Source organism: Ixodes scapularis, unplaced genomic scaffold, assembly GCF_016920785.2.
Source record: "Ixodes scapularis isolate PalLabHiFi unplaced genomic scaffold, ASM1692078v2 PGA_scaffold0__279_contigs__length_252992795, whole genome shotgun sequence".
Taxonomy (NCBI): Eukaryota; Metazoa; Arthropoda; class Arachnida; order Ixodida; family Ixodidae; genus Ixodes; species Ixodes scapularis.
The window spans coordinates 32,696,177-32,711,409 of NW_024609835.1; the positions used below are offsets into that span (position 1 = coordinate 32,696,177).

Below are 15,233 nucleotides of genomic sequence, written 5' to 3' on the forward strand. Positions count from 1 at the left end.
GGACGAGGAAGGGTGCGTAGTAATTGACTCAATTCGCGGTTATTTATGCTACACTTCGCTCGCATTTTGTCCTCCGCGTATTCCAGCTGGAACGCTTTTCTTGACGTCTGCTTTTTTAAGGGTCGTAGCAACTCGTGTTGCGACGACGGATGCCGAAGCGTCCAGTATCGCCGTCCGTACCCGAACAACACTGCCCAGAGCCGACGTGCAGTATGTACTCGACAAAATGAAATAGACCAGCAGACCGCTTTGCGTCGCTAAAGTAAGTGCATACGTTCCGCTTGAGGAGCATATACAGTTACTCCAGTATACACAGTTGAAATCTCCAGTTTTTCCAGGCTCCATATATGGCTCCACCTTTTGGTTACTCCAGGCATCGCTGGAGTAACTATACGCAGTTACCCTAGCGATGCTACGACGCGCTCCGCTGGCTCGTTCCGTTTCGCTCCGTTTCGTTCATATTGTCTACTCCTGTAGATAATATGAAACACCGGGTACATTCGTCAATAATTCTAAGTATAGGATTTTAACTTTGCATCCCTTGCAAAAACATTATCATTGAGTTTCTAACGTATTCAATAAGAATACAACATTGGACACTCTATGGAAACTCATTGATAGTATTTGTAAGCGATTACATTCCTAGTTGGGTTCACAGCCCTCTCGCGAACTGGCAGGTGCTCTCCAGTGAAGCACGTAATATCGTTTCGGCTCATAGTGCGTACGAAAGTATACACGTACTGCTATCTGACAAAACGATTTCCCGGGAGCCGACTGGATGATCAGAACTCATCGAGACAAGGTGCGTCGTGCACGTAAAATTATCTTCTTCGATTATTGCGTACTGGGCGGTGGGAAGTTATCTCGGCGGTCGTAGTCTCTGCGGGCTCTGCTTCAACGCAGCCTGCATCCGCCCCCGCTCGTCCTCCGCTCTCTCTCTCCGCGTAACCCGCTTCGTCTTTTATGTCGGCATCCTCGTTTCCGCTGCTTTAGTTTCACCACTTTCCACTAAGTTCCGCCGTTCGCGCTCATCTTCCTCTGGCGGCGGCGGGGATGCCCCGCGGCCGCTTTCCTTTGTTCCGGTCCCTTTTGTTTTTGGAAAAAAAAAGAGAAAGAAAGGGCAGTACGAAACCCGGTTGGAGGAACCGGAAACGCGGAACTCGTCTTTCCTTCTTTATTGCCCCTTTTCTTTTTTTTCTTTTTTTTCGCTCTGCTCGGTAGCTTTGTTTGTTCGGCCAGATTTACAGTTCGCGACCGGCTGGCTTGTTGTCGTGCTGTTCGCATGTCCCCTTTGACGACTCCTCTGTTCACTTTTTTTTTTTTCTTTCTTTTTTTCTGCTTGTTTTTGTTGGTTTTGGTGACGGGACGTTTCCGCAGCGACCAAGTGCGATTTCCGTCTTTATTTTTGCCCGACTGACTGAATGACTGACTGACAGGGCGCGGTATATGTTTGCGCCCTAGTCCGCTTTACGAGCCCGCGACCACGTTTTTGTCGTGTGTTGAGCGCGCGATTCTGCAAGTACGCGTGCGTCTATACCGCCGCCTCGGGTGCATCGTCGTCGCGGACTCGTCCGATGTTCCTGCTCTGTGCAAAGATAACGGGGTGTCTATCCGAAGGAGCGAAGGTGCTCTTCCTTATCGGCGAGACAAGGAGAATGGGGTCAGGTCGGATTGTGCGTAAACCTGGCCCGGATAACGAAAACGAAATGCATACCAACAACGTGAAATACCTTCGTGTATTTCACGAAGGTATTTCGTGAAATACACGAAGAGCAGGTATACGACAAAAGAGCAGGTATACGACAGACAGGCGAAGAAAGGGAGCTGTCGACGCCAACGCGTCAGAATGCGCAAGCCAAACTTCGGGCGCCTGCGTTCCGGGTTCTAAAGCGTTCGACGAGTGCAGTAGAGGCAAAGGCTGCTAGCTTTAAGCCTACCCACTAAACATTCTCCAATGAGAGCTTGGCGTTCTGACGCCCCCGTGCACTCTCGTGTCCCCCTCTCCCTCACTTTCTCGTCGCATACTGCTGGCTAACAAACGTCGAAGCGTTGGCGTCGACAGCTCCCTTTCTTCGCCGGTCTGTCGTATACCTGCTTTTTTTTCTTAATTGCGATATAGTTATCGTCATTTCCTCACGCACGATGGTCGTTCGAATCTCGCTGTGGGGAACAAACGCGCAATGTGAAGGATTCCACGCGCGCCGTTCTGCGTTTTTTTCCGGCGGAAATGAGGTTCTTGCTGTTCGGTCGTCCTCCGCCAGCTGGAGTCGTCCATGAACGGGTTACGTGCACTTGTTCGCAGAGTCGTGCTGCCGAGTGTCGGCGCCCGCTCGAGCAGCGAAATCGTGATCCGAGAAAATCGATCTTTTCCTCAACGCAGGTACGTTATGTCATTTGTGCATCCTCCCCCTCGGGTAGAAAATCCTGGATGAACCCTCCTGCTCTACGTCCTTAGCTTTGAAGCGGACTTCGACGTATTTGTTGTTGTTTTTGTTGGGGGGAGGAGGGAGGGGGAAGGGGAGGGGGGAGGGGAGAAAGAGTACCGGCACAAATCATAAATGGCTCCACAAACAACGATTTTGGTCAGAGAAGGGAAGAAAAGGTTAGCACGAAGATTAATACCACCGTATTTGAATATGGAACTGAAAACAGGAAATCTAATTACGAAGAACCCCGAGACTGAGGTGAAATAAGAGTTTGTTCGCTATTTCACCCCAGTCTCCGTGTTCTTCATAGTTTCGTTTAATTTACACCAGCTCGTTTGCTCGCTTACTCTTTGTAACAAGAAACCTATCGCATTTCAACCTCCAATTCGGGTTGCCTTGACTGTTGCTTGGCTTATTCTAGCCGTTTCCCCTAAAGTCACTTCCCCCGGATGGTTTGCCCATTTCTCGCCGTGGTTTGCAAAGCACTCTCCTTGCGCGGTTTTTGCTACTCGCAAGGGTCCCTTCCGTTGAATAAAGTTAGACAATGGTCACCCTTACCTCGTCGCCTATAAATTGTCACAGTAGGGAGTTTTCGTAGATCGTTCCGATAACGATACCCGACACTCCGCCGACGCCTTTGCGCGCGCATCATAGCGTTGTCGGGTATCGTTATCGGAGGTATCGAAACGACGGTTGACTACACCTGCCTAATCTCCACCTGATTGTACTGCTTAGAGACAGTTTTGCGTTGGGAGACTGCCGAGCTGATTTCAGTCATCGTATCGTGATACAGCTGACTGTAGGCGCACCGCTGTACATTCTAAAAAAAAAGTCTGTGCGTCTGTCACAACTCAGACTACGTTTTTTTTTGGTCTAAACATATGTTTCGGCATTGTCATTCGCTGAGTTGCCTCCGTAAGTTGCGGTGATTGGCTCTCCGAGTGTTGTGCGGGAAAGTAGACGCACAAACTTTTTTTTAGAGTGTAGGCTCATTCATTTCATCGCAGTCTCTTTCCACCTGTTAATCACGTTGACTTTGACCAACAGCACCTGGATAACAACGCCGATTTTAAACGGTTCCTATTGAAAGCCGGAGGGCAAACACCGATGCTGCGTGAAGCGTTCGACCGCGACTCGTGCCGGATTTGTGCCCGGCGCTGGCCTCTAGCAGGTGACGTGGAAAGTCTAGCTTTTTAGGCCTTGTTACGAGGTGTTGCTGGTGCGGTCTTTTGATCGTCTGCTGGAGTTGAAGCGGTCACATTGTTTCGTGTTTTACAACGGTATGCTTAGGCGCGCGGTACCCGCGAGTGAATATTTTGCGAGGCCCTTCCGAGAAGTTCCGCCCCTGTTTGTTTCAGTTTCACGCTTATGCTGCCCGATCGAGCGAATGAGGAGAGGATGCTCTGAAGTTAGGCTTGATTCGCGAGAATCTGAGCAACGGTTTCTAGGCGGCATTGAAAACGGGCATAAGCGAAACATATAAACACAAAGGACAGAGAGACAACTCAACGGGTATACATGCAGCTATATTTGAGAACGGCTCGCCGGAAGTTTGCGTGACGCTATCCGTTTGTTTGATGTGCGCTCTTGAACAGCGTTTGCTAGATAGAATTACTGCCGAGTGCCGGTCGGGAAGTCCGTTCTAAAACCGGGAGACCTGATATCGAAGTGTCCATATAATGTCGACTAAATTTAGAACTCTAGAGTGCACGCGCGTTTCTGCGGCTAGTGTGTGTGTTTCTTTTTTCTTGCCCTTACGTGATGGCTTTGTGCTGCCGAACCGCGGTTTGAGCGTTCGAGTGTGTGCTGCGTACTCCAAGCGTATGCTTGTACACGTTACAGGAATAAACATATAAGGCTAGAAACCGAGGGGGTGGAGAACATGAGAACGCGCGGTGACGTAAGAGCGGCGAGCTTTGACATGGAATGATTAGTGGGTAGACGCAAAGCTAGCTGCCTTCGTCTCTCTCTATACTCAGTTTTCGAAAGCGTCAGTGATGGCAATCTGGTTGTGTGCTTTCGTTTGCGCGTCGCGGATGAATCTGAGGACTCGAAGTGCATGGAGTTTCAGCTGCTGCTCGTGCGCGATTTTGTCGGGTTTCGAAAGCATTGGGCAAGCGGAAATGCGTACTCTCACTGTATACGGACGCGCTACGCGACGACTGTTGGACGTTTGTTTTGTTAGGTGCGTGTTAGCTGTTGCCTTCTTACTTGTAATTCGTTGTGACATTGGTGTTGATAGTACGGGCGCTGGCGGCTCGTCTGACATTGTGCGCCGCTTCCGCTCCAAAGGTAGACGAGTTTGCTTCGATGTTTTAAAAATAGAATAAATTATTAGCTACAGGCTTCGGACTGACCTTTGTTGGCTGTCAGTGTCGTAGTGTCGATTGCTGGCGAGGCGTTACCTGCCTCGTACATTTCGAGGACACAGTGTCTGCGTATGCATTCCCAGGAAGGTGCCTAGATGGACGTTGATAGAAATATTTGCGGCCTTTTAGCGCACCTTTGGCTCTTTCTTCAGTGCAACATAAAAAAAAAATATCTTTTTTTTATTTTTATGAGCGGTTGGGGATATCTGCAGGTGCTCGCCTGTCGAACACGACCCGATTATTTTATTTGTTTATTTTCTTAATCGGGAAGACGAGATTAAATTTTTGTTGGGAAATTAAATTAGATTTACTCAGTATCTCTTTAGAGAGAATCTCGTAGGTTTGGTAAAAGAATTGAAACTAAAAAGAATCCATTTGCTTTAAAAAAAAAAATTGAAACAAAATTGGGAAGAGTTGACTGTTTCATTGGATGAGAGCTACGCGATTCGTAAACTGGAAGGAAAACATTGAACCGCTGGAAGAGGAGCGACCAGTTAACCTCGAAAACATTGCGTTTACTCGCTTCTCTCGGTGTTCTATATTCTTTTCGACAGGCCCCAGACCGCACCAGAGATGAATGATATCGGCGCTTAGAAGCGGGCTGTGCAAAACCGCTCGCGGCCTCCACTTTCCTGGTCGGGATGTAGCAGTACCTGTCATCTCGCAACACCGCAGGCCCCGTGTCACTGGTCGCTCTTTGTTTTCCCGCTTTGGGAACTTTTCCTCTTAGGCGGCGTGCGAGTAAATAATGGGTAGTTTTATAGCATGTGCCTTGTTCTTGTCTTTTTTATTTTTATGGGGTGTGCAGGAGTGTATTGTGTAGAATGAAAGTATTTGAAAAGGTTCATTGAACTGCATAAGCCGTAACCTTAACTGTTTTTTTTTTGTTTTTGTTTTTTTAGGCACGGGCGTTTATTTACGAATGGGGGAGACAAGATAGAGAGGAGGCAGGGAAAAGAGAGGGGGGAGGGGGGGGGGGGGGCAAGAAGGTGTTGTTGGCTCTTAATGGAGAGTTTTGGTAGACTGTATTTTTGCGAAACCACGTTGGTATCGGGAACACAGCGCGGCCTGTTTTATTTCCTTTTCTTTTTCTTTTTTTACTTTCTAAATTTTGTTATTTCTTAGTTCTTCTTTTCCACCGTTACCGGGTCCCACTGAGCACTTTTTTCGGCGTAAGGAAAACCATTTTTTTAAATTGTATTCTATTATGTAGAGTTACGTAGTAATGGCACTGAGCGCACCGCGTGAGGAAAACATTAGTGATGGATTAGTCGGATACGTTGTTGGACTAGTTGGTTCATCTTACTTAAACATATAAAATAGCGCAAAAAAAGATGCTTTGCTTTTCCTAAGTAAAACTAGTTGAGAGTTAGCGCTTGTCCTGTATACTTCTTGTTCTTGTCTTTTTTTTTTTTTTTGCGCTATTTTGTATGTTTAACTGGGATGGACTCGCAAAAGACAAACGTCCAATCGATGCTTTTTTTTTCTTTTTTTTTTTTTTGTCCCCAGAGAATTTTTTTTTTTTTCTCAAAAGGGAAGGTTTTTTGTTCAGAACTTTATGAATGCACGTGGAAAAGTGTGTTTCCAACGCACGTTAGCGAAACTGAAAATTCTTTCAAGTAGCTACCAGAAAGATACCCGCTCGGGGCTGAACTCCATGGTCTTAGACCCTGCAGTTAGCCTTTTTTACAACTAGTTTAAACTGGCATTCGATTCAGTCAGCGTTGCCAAAGACATATAGTAATTGCTGCAGAAAAAAAAAAAAAAAAAGAGTGGTTGGGTATAGGCTTTGAATTCTTGTGGAAACGACGCCGGAAGCTTAGCGCGTTTGTGTCTACACTCCCCCGATAAACACATTACTCAACATTTTGAAAGCGTTCCCGGTCTGGTATCTTTCTGTGTGTCTTTGCACAGCGTGAATGAACCCAAAGGCTTTACTGTGTTTACTGTCATTTCTACACACGTAGAGGTGACAGTAAACAAGCGAGATACGAGACTCGGGGTTAACGCGCTGAGTTGCCCTGGACCTTTTCAGCAGTCACGCGGCATACCCTTTTAGGTTCATATACCATGTCATTCATCTCTGTGTGCGGTTGCGTGAAACAAAGAAGGTGTAGTCACTGACTGACAAGGTGAGAAAAGCAGGGCGTCTCTTTCGAACGGCCGTCCGCTGCTTTTCGCCGTGCTTTGACGCCGCGTGCACGTTCGAGGCTCGCAAGACGTCGAGGCAATATCGAATGTAGGAATAGCTAGCTATACGCTCTCGGGGACGATCATCGAGACCGATCGAGCGCGTGGTGTCTTGCGGCCTTTCTGAGCGCCCTTCCCTCCGTTCGCAGGGGTCCGTTCCAGCCGAGCGGGCGACCAGGGAGGGACAGCGCTCCCCGGGGGATGCCTCGCGAGCGGGCCGACGTGCAAGTGTCCAGGATGCCCGTGCCGTCGTCGCTCTACTCTTCGTCGCGCTCGTCGGTGCTCTACTCGTCCACGACGTCGCTCCGCTCGACCAGCCTCGACCGCCGGTTGGGCTCGTCGTCGACGTCGTCCAGCCTGCTCCGCGACTCCAGTTCCTCGTACACGTCGAGGCTGCCGCCACGCCCGAGCCTCGAGCACCGCTCCAAGGTGGCCACGGACTTGCCGAGGTTGGGCTCCCGCGTTGTGCTAGACGTGTCCAGCGGTGGCGGTGGCGGCGTGACGCGGCGCAGCCTGGCGCGGCAGCGGTCCGGCGATGCCATCTCGGACGTGGGCTCCCCGGTGCTCACCCGCTACCGTGACCTGGGCGACTCGTCGTCGCCGTCGTCCAGGGCGTCTTCCCCGGCGAGGCGGTTCCTCGACGAGAACTGCAACCGGGCGTCCAACGGGAGTTTGACGAGTCGCCGCGACTGGAACCACAACAACGTGTACGGTGGCGGCGGGGCGTCGGCGTCGCTGGCCCCGGATAGCCCCGGCAGGGATTCGGGCGTCCACTCCCGCTCCATCTCGCCGGCGTCGTCGAGGCACTGGAGGAACCTCGGCTCTTCGACCAGCTCGGTGGACTCCGGAGGATCGTCGTCCTCCGACTGCTCCCCGGGGCTGCGCAGGGCGCGCAAGCTCTCCCTCACCTCCGAGGTAAGTCCAGTTCGATTTCGTCTCTGCGCGTGCTTGGGTCGGGTCCTTGTGGTGGAGGAAAAGGGCGGAGGGTAGGAAACTAGTAGAGCCACTGTAAGCTATACGCCTGAGAGGCGCTACACCTCAGCCATTTCGGTGTTTTTCCGTCCCCAAGAAATGTGGAAAAAGTTCCCGAGAGAGGAGAACGTCGTCTGCCGATTTCTGACACCGCTTCCAAAGTTCAGGGTGTCGTTTTCCTTTTTTTTTTCTTTTTTAATGATAATTATTGCCAATCGCGCCGGCTCTGCACTAAGCGGGACAATGGCCACAAGACGACCGGGGAGCGCAGTGCCATTACTCTTCAGTGTGTAGGTTATTGAATTGTTCCCGCCGTCTAGTTGGAAACTAGACCAGCGAAGCTATCGGTTTCCTACGAAGGAGAAACTGTGAACTTGGTCATGGACGGCGGCCTACGGAAGCTCTACAGACTTGAAGGGTTTTGCTGGGACGGACAAGAAAAAAATGTCTGCGGAAGATCGACATCCATTGTACTATAGTCCAGCAGACCTGTCCTCAGAAGCTCGCATTGGTCAGACCGGTGTGGCTAAGCCAAGATGGCAGCAGCACGGCAACGATGACGTCCATGCATCGAAAGGCTGCGGCCTCAGTTCGGTTCGCGATTGTTTCATTCCCGGATGTTATGAAGGACTAGTTTCACGTCAGTGGTAAACGTGGTGCGGCAGCGACATGAGTCTTTACATTTGCTGTCAACGCTCTTCATCCCTATGTGCTCGTATTCGTTGCGCTTTATTATGTAACAACTCTAAAGCAATACCAAAGAAAGAAAAGATCGAAAGCCGTTCACACTGGCAGCGTTCCCGTGTTTGTCGCGTTCTTGTTTTGCTCGTAGACGCTGCGCAGCCTTGCACAGCGGAGATGTCGTTAGATTTTCAGAACTGCGGAAGTATATGTAACCATTGTATTGTCACAAAACCTTCGGATGCACTTGTGTGGTTTTTTTTTTTTTTTTGACGCTAGTGCAAGTTGCGATACTTGGACTGCAGCCTCGGTCGTTTCCCAAAAAACCTTCGCATTATACATGCATGTATATATATATGTGTCGGCCGTTGAAGACGACCTTTTAATCAGCGCGCCATTTTGACCTCGCGAAGCAGCTGCATATTTGAAAAGCGAATGCAATCGGTTTTTTTTTTTTTTTGGGGGGGGGGGGGGGGGGTTTGGGGGGGGGGGGGGGCTGCACGACACATGGTGTATTTCCGATGCAAAACTCAGAAGGTGGAAATTGTACACTCTCGCGCAACGTTTATCTGTGGCTCCAGCTAAGCAGAGGGCACCAAATGACCAAAACACAAATAGCCGTTCAGTGCTTTAAGTTCTGAAATTTACTAATTTAGTGGCTTTCGATGACGCTCAGCAAGTCTCTAATTGGAACTCAACGTTTATTTTTACTCATTAAAAAAAGTTGATCAGCACATTTTAGTTAATTAACCTCCTCATCGTGACAATTGTTCCTCTACATTATGAGCCATTGCCCGTATAACTCAGCTCCACAGGCCGCAAGGAGTGTACCTCGCACGCCTTTCTTCTTCTTTTCTAGAATTTGGTTCGAATTAAATTTAAACATCTTGTATACATAACAAGGGGTCCGTCGTATTCATTTCTTGCATTTTTTGTTTTATTATGTGGCTCTGGAAAGTGGTGCCAGGTCGAGTCGTCATGCAGTTTCCGTTAGAATGACCGAAAACCCTGAGGAGTTATTTTGAGTCCTTGTTGTGATATGTATACACAACCTGGCACCGCCTCCCCTTTTTCCCCGTTTGTGCCGTGACGTAGACGATGATGGAGAGGTGTTTATTTGCTCGTTTCCGAGAAAGACGGATAAGCGGGGCGCTACATGTTATCCTCACTGTCGCAAATGTCAACTGCGGCGCAACTATCCGCGGTTGCTTCAGAAGTATCCGTTTATCGGCTTGGTGGTGCAAAAAACACACACACACACACAAAATCGGTTTTGTATTGTTATTTTTTTCTTTAGCACGTACATTGCTTCAGTGGATATAAGCGTAGACTAGCACGACGGTTTAGGATTAGGTAGCAGAGAACGGGATTTGGGGGGGGAGGGGGGGGAGGGGGGGGGGGGGAGGGAGGGAGGGACCGCGACCAAGGAATCGGTCAGAGCCCAACGATTCGATACTCTGCATCGAGCGGTGCACCTATTCGCGTTCCGGAGTGCGTGCGTTTTTATGCTTCATTAGCCCTGAGAATGAGATCTGTTTTTGCCTCTACTCTGCGTTTCTGAGGTTGAATTAGCGAGTTTTAGAAGAGCATAGCCAAAAGTCGTCGTATACTCAAATAGCGTACACCCAAAAGCTCAAACCGCGTTCTAGATCAGCGCATAATGACAACAACACTTTTTTTTTCTTTTTTTTTTTTCAAATGAAATTTTTTTTTTTTTAAGCGCTATCTAAAACTTGGTATTTTGTGTCTTTCGAATAACACACTGCTTAGCCATACCAGCAGTTGTGGCTCAGCAGGACGACGATCGCCACACACAACTGTATCGACGTATAACGCTGGAAATGGGAGATCGAAGCAGTCCTCAGGTTTCGTTAAACACCGAAAAACAATTAACAGCTCCGTATGCTTGTCCCATAAGAACGAACGATCGACCAACGCATGCCGAAACTCGGAGCGCGCACCGCCCATGGGAGAGCGAGAGCCGTTTCTGACGCACGCCCAAGTATACGAAAGCGGTAGTGCGGACGAAATATTATATCTGTCGTCGCATACGCTGCCCGGGGCGATCGCGGCAAAACTTCTAAAACGCCGTCGGTCCCCCCTCCCCCCCCCCCCCCCCTTTTTTTTTTACTGCATTGGATGTGGTTTTGTCCGTGTCTCCCTGTCTCCATACCTTTTTTTTTTTTTTATATATATAGGTTGTTTTTGTAATTCCGATATTATTTTTGGGCGTCCGTGGGCTCGGCCTCTAACCAACGCGGCAGGCGGCACGCATATTATACCCAACGAAAAATGGCGCTTGAGTGTTCTATGTCTCTCTCTCTTGTTGTCCTGTAATTTGCGCTAGGGGTAATGCGCCCAGCGAATGTGATACGATATATATTAGCCTCTGGATGGCACATATACAGTTATCCGACCATGTTTATATACCTGTTATGTTTATATTCCTACAGTACGAGAGAAACATTTAAATTTCAGTAATGCTGCGACAAAAGTAGTCGATTGGTTTCGGAAGGCCCGTTCGCGAGAAGTGGACACTAGGTTCAGAAACTTTTGTGAATAGGTTTTAAATGTGACGGAAGACTTCATAGACGTGGACGACGAACATTCCAAGAATTTTTCGTGGTTTCCTCTAAGCAGTTTAAAGAAGACACATTGGCGCGAAACGAAAGAGTGCAAAAAAAAAAAAAATGCTATCGGATTTCAGGGGTAGTTTGCGCAGCGATTTTGTGCTCGCAATTGTTTATCAACTCTCTGAGGTCACGCCACTGCGTGGCGCTGTTGTCGGCACTGCGCATGCGCAGACCCCGGATCTCGCTCGAATATGGTTTGTGCGCACGCGGAGTGCTCCTGGTGTAGGCAGAGCGGGTTTGTTTGTGTGCAGCGTGTTGATGTTCCGAAAGGTGAATCGGACGGAAGGTGACGCCGTTCCCGTTGGCTTCGCCGTCGACGACACACGATACCGCCGGCCCGAAAAGGCCGAGCTGGCGCACGCACGGGCCCTTCTTCCGCCGGGCTCTCCCTCTCCGAGATTTTTTCCCCCCTCCCGACTCGCCCGTTTGCTTCGGGTGGGCGGCTGAGAATGACGTCAACGGAGCCTCGCAGACGGGGCGGACTCGAAGCCCGAGGGCAACAGTTCTGTTTGTTAGTTTTTGGGGTCCGCATCTCGGTATAGGGAGGGTGCGTTGAAACCGACCCCTGCTTCTTGCGCCCACGCGGCCGTCTCTGCCAAGTCGGGTCGCGGCTCGCGTGTGACGGGTAAACGGGGTAAGACGACCGATTTGAAAAAGGGAGTTGTTGGCAGGTCGTTGAGTCGGTTTGATATCGCGTGGTGTGATATTTGGGGTACTTACGATCTCGTGTTGTTTTCGGCTCTCTAAAAACGTCAGTACAGCTTGCGACGCAACCAAATTGGAGAAAAAAAAAGAAAGTGTAGGCAGGCAGTTGTGTGTAGCTAGAGGCGCCTCTTTGTGGGGCATAAGAAGACCTACATTTGTGCATCCTTTTCTTTTTATCGCGAGAAGTTTGAGCTTTTATATATATTTTTTTATTCACTTATAAAAATGTTTTTTTATTCATTTATTTGTTAAGAAGTATGAGTCGTACGAAGCTTTCCAGAAATATGATCTCCACGCTCTCAGGCTGACCGTGAAAAGGCCTGTCCACTCCAGTAAGCCACCCACTTTAGAAAGGCGTACCCGCTTGTAACGTTGGACAGCAGTCAGGAGATGGAAATTCAAGACCGGAGCCACGCAACTTTCACCAGGCTGCAGTGAAAGACGTCGCGCCACGCTCGTAAACCGACCCCGGCGCTTGTAATAGCTTCTCGGCGTTCTACGAACGGTGGTTCAGTGCGGTCAGAAGTTAGTAGTCACACTTTGAGTGGAGGATGCAGGCGCGGCCGCCGGCCTGGGAAGGATGTGGTCCTGTGACCGGAATCGGATGATGAGGAAGCATCGTTATGTCCGTGAGACTCTGCGAAACTTTTGATTATCGCTTAGAATTACGCGCCTTGAAATGTTAATGTTCCTATGGAACACCGAAGCGAGAGTCACGCTGCTTACGCGTCATACAAAAAAGGCACTGTTTTCGCCGCGGACACGACAACCGAGTTACCTGCGGACGCGTCCCACGCATGTTCGAAGTTCGCTTCACGCATATATGTGTGATTCGAACATGTCTGCCGACTGTCTTTTGTATGACGTATTTATTAGCTCTGTGGCCGCCGCTTAATGGTAATGAGGAATGGCGCAATATTGCTCGTTGTTCCTGGCACGTTAGCTCCGTCGAGTGCGCTTCTCACGACGCGTTGGTGCGCCGCGGAGAAGCGACACCCGCGGAGCAGACGTCTCGGTCCCTGGCATCTTGCTTCGCTGCAGCGCAGCCGCTCGTCAAAGGGGAAGACACTACTGGACAGCTGCATAATAAGAGCGCACAAGCTAGGTCCCAAAGAAACTATAAAAAAAATAAAAAAATTAGACGCGAGTGGTTAGACTGGACGAGGTGTTGGTTTGCCCTCGTGTAGGGTGACAGTGGTTCACACTGTAGGTGAGGAATTTTAGTGGACGCAGTATGACTGCTAGCCGGTAGCCATGCACCACCGCACGCTGGTATGTCATGGTCAAAGCGGACGGGGGCAGAGATCGAATCCAGAATTCTTAGACCCGTGTACCCCCCCCCCCCCCCCCCCCCCCCCTCCGATTTTGTCCGAGACGAGGGAGTGATGCTAGCGGTAAAGGAGACGCGCATTCAAGTAGACTGAGTAGCTCACACGGGCCCGTTAACTTCCAAAATGGAAAAATAAAATAAAAACATCTTCTGCCGGGAGCGCCTTCGTAGTAACCAGAGAGAAGCTTGTTTTCTGTCCTTACTAAATTTTTCCGGCATGTCTCGTTTGCTCGGAAGGTTTACGCGCCGCAGGTTTATACAGCGCAACTCGACCCCATGCAGCGTGCCCGGCTCATTGTCGCCGAGGCGGTTATTCGCACGACGCGGCGTTAAAAGATTCCGACGCTTCGCGCGTCGTTTCATTCTTCGTGCTCCGCGCGTCCGGCAAGTTCCGAGAGCCCAGACCGCTGCTAGAAAGACGAGATCGACCTTCGCAGTTCGTTGCGCCCGATTCCGTCACACACCGACTCCCGTCAGCCGCGTCGACCCCCTCCGTTCTTCCATTCTTCGGAAAAAAGTTGCGCCCAATGATTTTTTTTTTTTTCTTTTTACGTTACGTGGTTTTGATTCATTGATGAACGCTGCGGCGCGCTATCGGGGTCATTTACGCTAAGCTCCCCGCGCAGCGCTTACCTCGATCTGACGTATAGATTTCAAGCCTAACGCGCGTGCGTCGCTCGCACGATCGGCGCTCATTTGTGCCGATCACGCGACTCGTCTCATTCTCCCGGTCAAACGACTCGGGTGCGCTCAACCGCACTCTTGTATCAACTCGTTTACAGTGAGGATTGCGACTGCACCCTGACGGTTCTATACGCGCGCTTGGCCCTATAAACGCTATTTCAACTGGCGTATGGCTGTAACCGCAGTTGCGTCTCACGTATAAGTCATTCGCGTGTAGACCATGATCTGTCCTTGTGCAACACTGTTCCCGAACGCGCATGTCACTGTGCGTTCGGAGCATGCGCAATAGCTCACTTCAGCGGTATTTCCGACGCCGCGCATGCGCGCACAGCCACAGTGACTCGGCATTATTTCTTCCGGGTTCGAGGTTTACTGAAGACGCCGATTGCATTGGTGCGCCCGTGACACGGCACTTTTCTTCGCCCAGGTTCAATCGTCGCGATCCGTGAACTTCAGGCTCCAAACATTGTTTGGCGAGTCGAGAACCCCGGTTGTATCCGAAAGAAATGAGCCAGTATACGTCTGTTGATTACAATTTATGAGAGATGTGTCTGTATGGGAGGACTGTTTTTACCGCAATGCGCAAATGGAGTTGTCTGGAGAAAAAGAAGTAGCGCGTTGCTCGATGCACGAAGAACTTGTGAGCATAATCTCTGAAGATAATCGCGGCTATTGGATAAAATGGGCACGGCGCAGTTGTCCTGCTCTCCTTCTTTGCGCCCTCTCGCGTTTTTTTCTTTTACTCCGGTACTCTGTGCTGTCTAGATCGGGCAGAACAACCGAGGTCTTAGGAAGGAATGCTTTATCTGTCTCCCGGAGTGTGTTGCGTAAACGGTTTACTCGCACGCCCGTGGAATCTCCCCCGTTGACTCTCACGCAGGCGCTGTTGGCAGCAAACTAAAGTATCGCGTACGGTCACGCGGGTGCGAAATCCGATTACAGATTAGGGCGACGAGGATCCGGTTAATAGCGGCTTTATTTTTAGTGAGAAGATAAGGGCGAAGCCTGGTTTATTTGAATGCTCGTGCAGTGTACTAGCTTGGAATCTGTTTAGGAAGATATAGTAGGCTTAGTAGAAGCTCACAGTACTACTTTTTTTTTCTTTTTGGAGGGGGCACGGATATCTTGCTATCGGCGTAACTTTGCCTCGTGAGACTCCATCTTCCAGGGATACCTAATCTCGAATTGTCCGACAAGGGCAGTTGGTAGGGTTCATGAACTTGCGTCGAACTTGGATGAACGC

General features: G+C 49.8%; 1 protein-coding gene across 1 annotated transcript in view; it reads left to right on the top strand.

The window, feature by feature from the left end:
* The window catches only part of LOC8034595 (ubiquitin carboxyl-terminal hydrolase 2), a 155,663-nt gene that overhangs the window by 43,256 nt on the left and 97,174 nt on the right, over positions 1-15,233 (top strand). The window contains exon 2 of the mRNA XM_042291814.1: positions 7,135-7,900. Within this exon, the coding sequence (XP_042147748.1) occupies positions 7,187-7,900 (714 nt within the window). The 5' untranslated portion in view covers positions 7,135-7,186. The remainder of the gene's footprint in view (positions 1-7,134; positions 7,901-15,233) is intronic.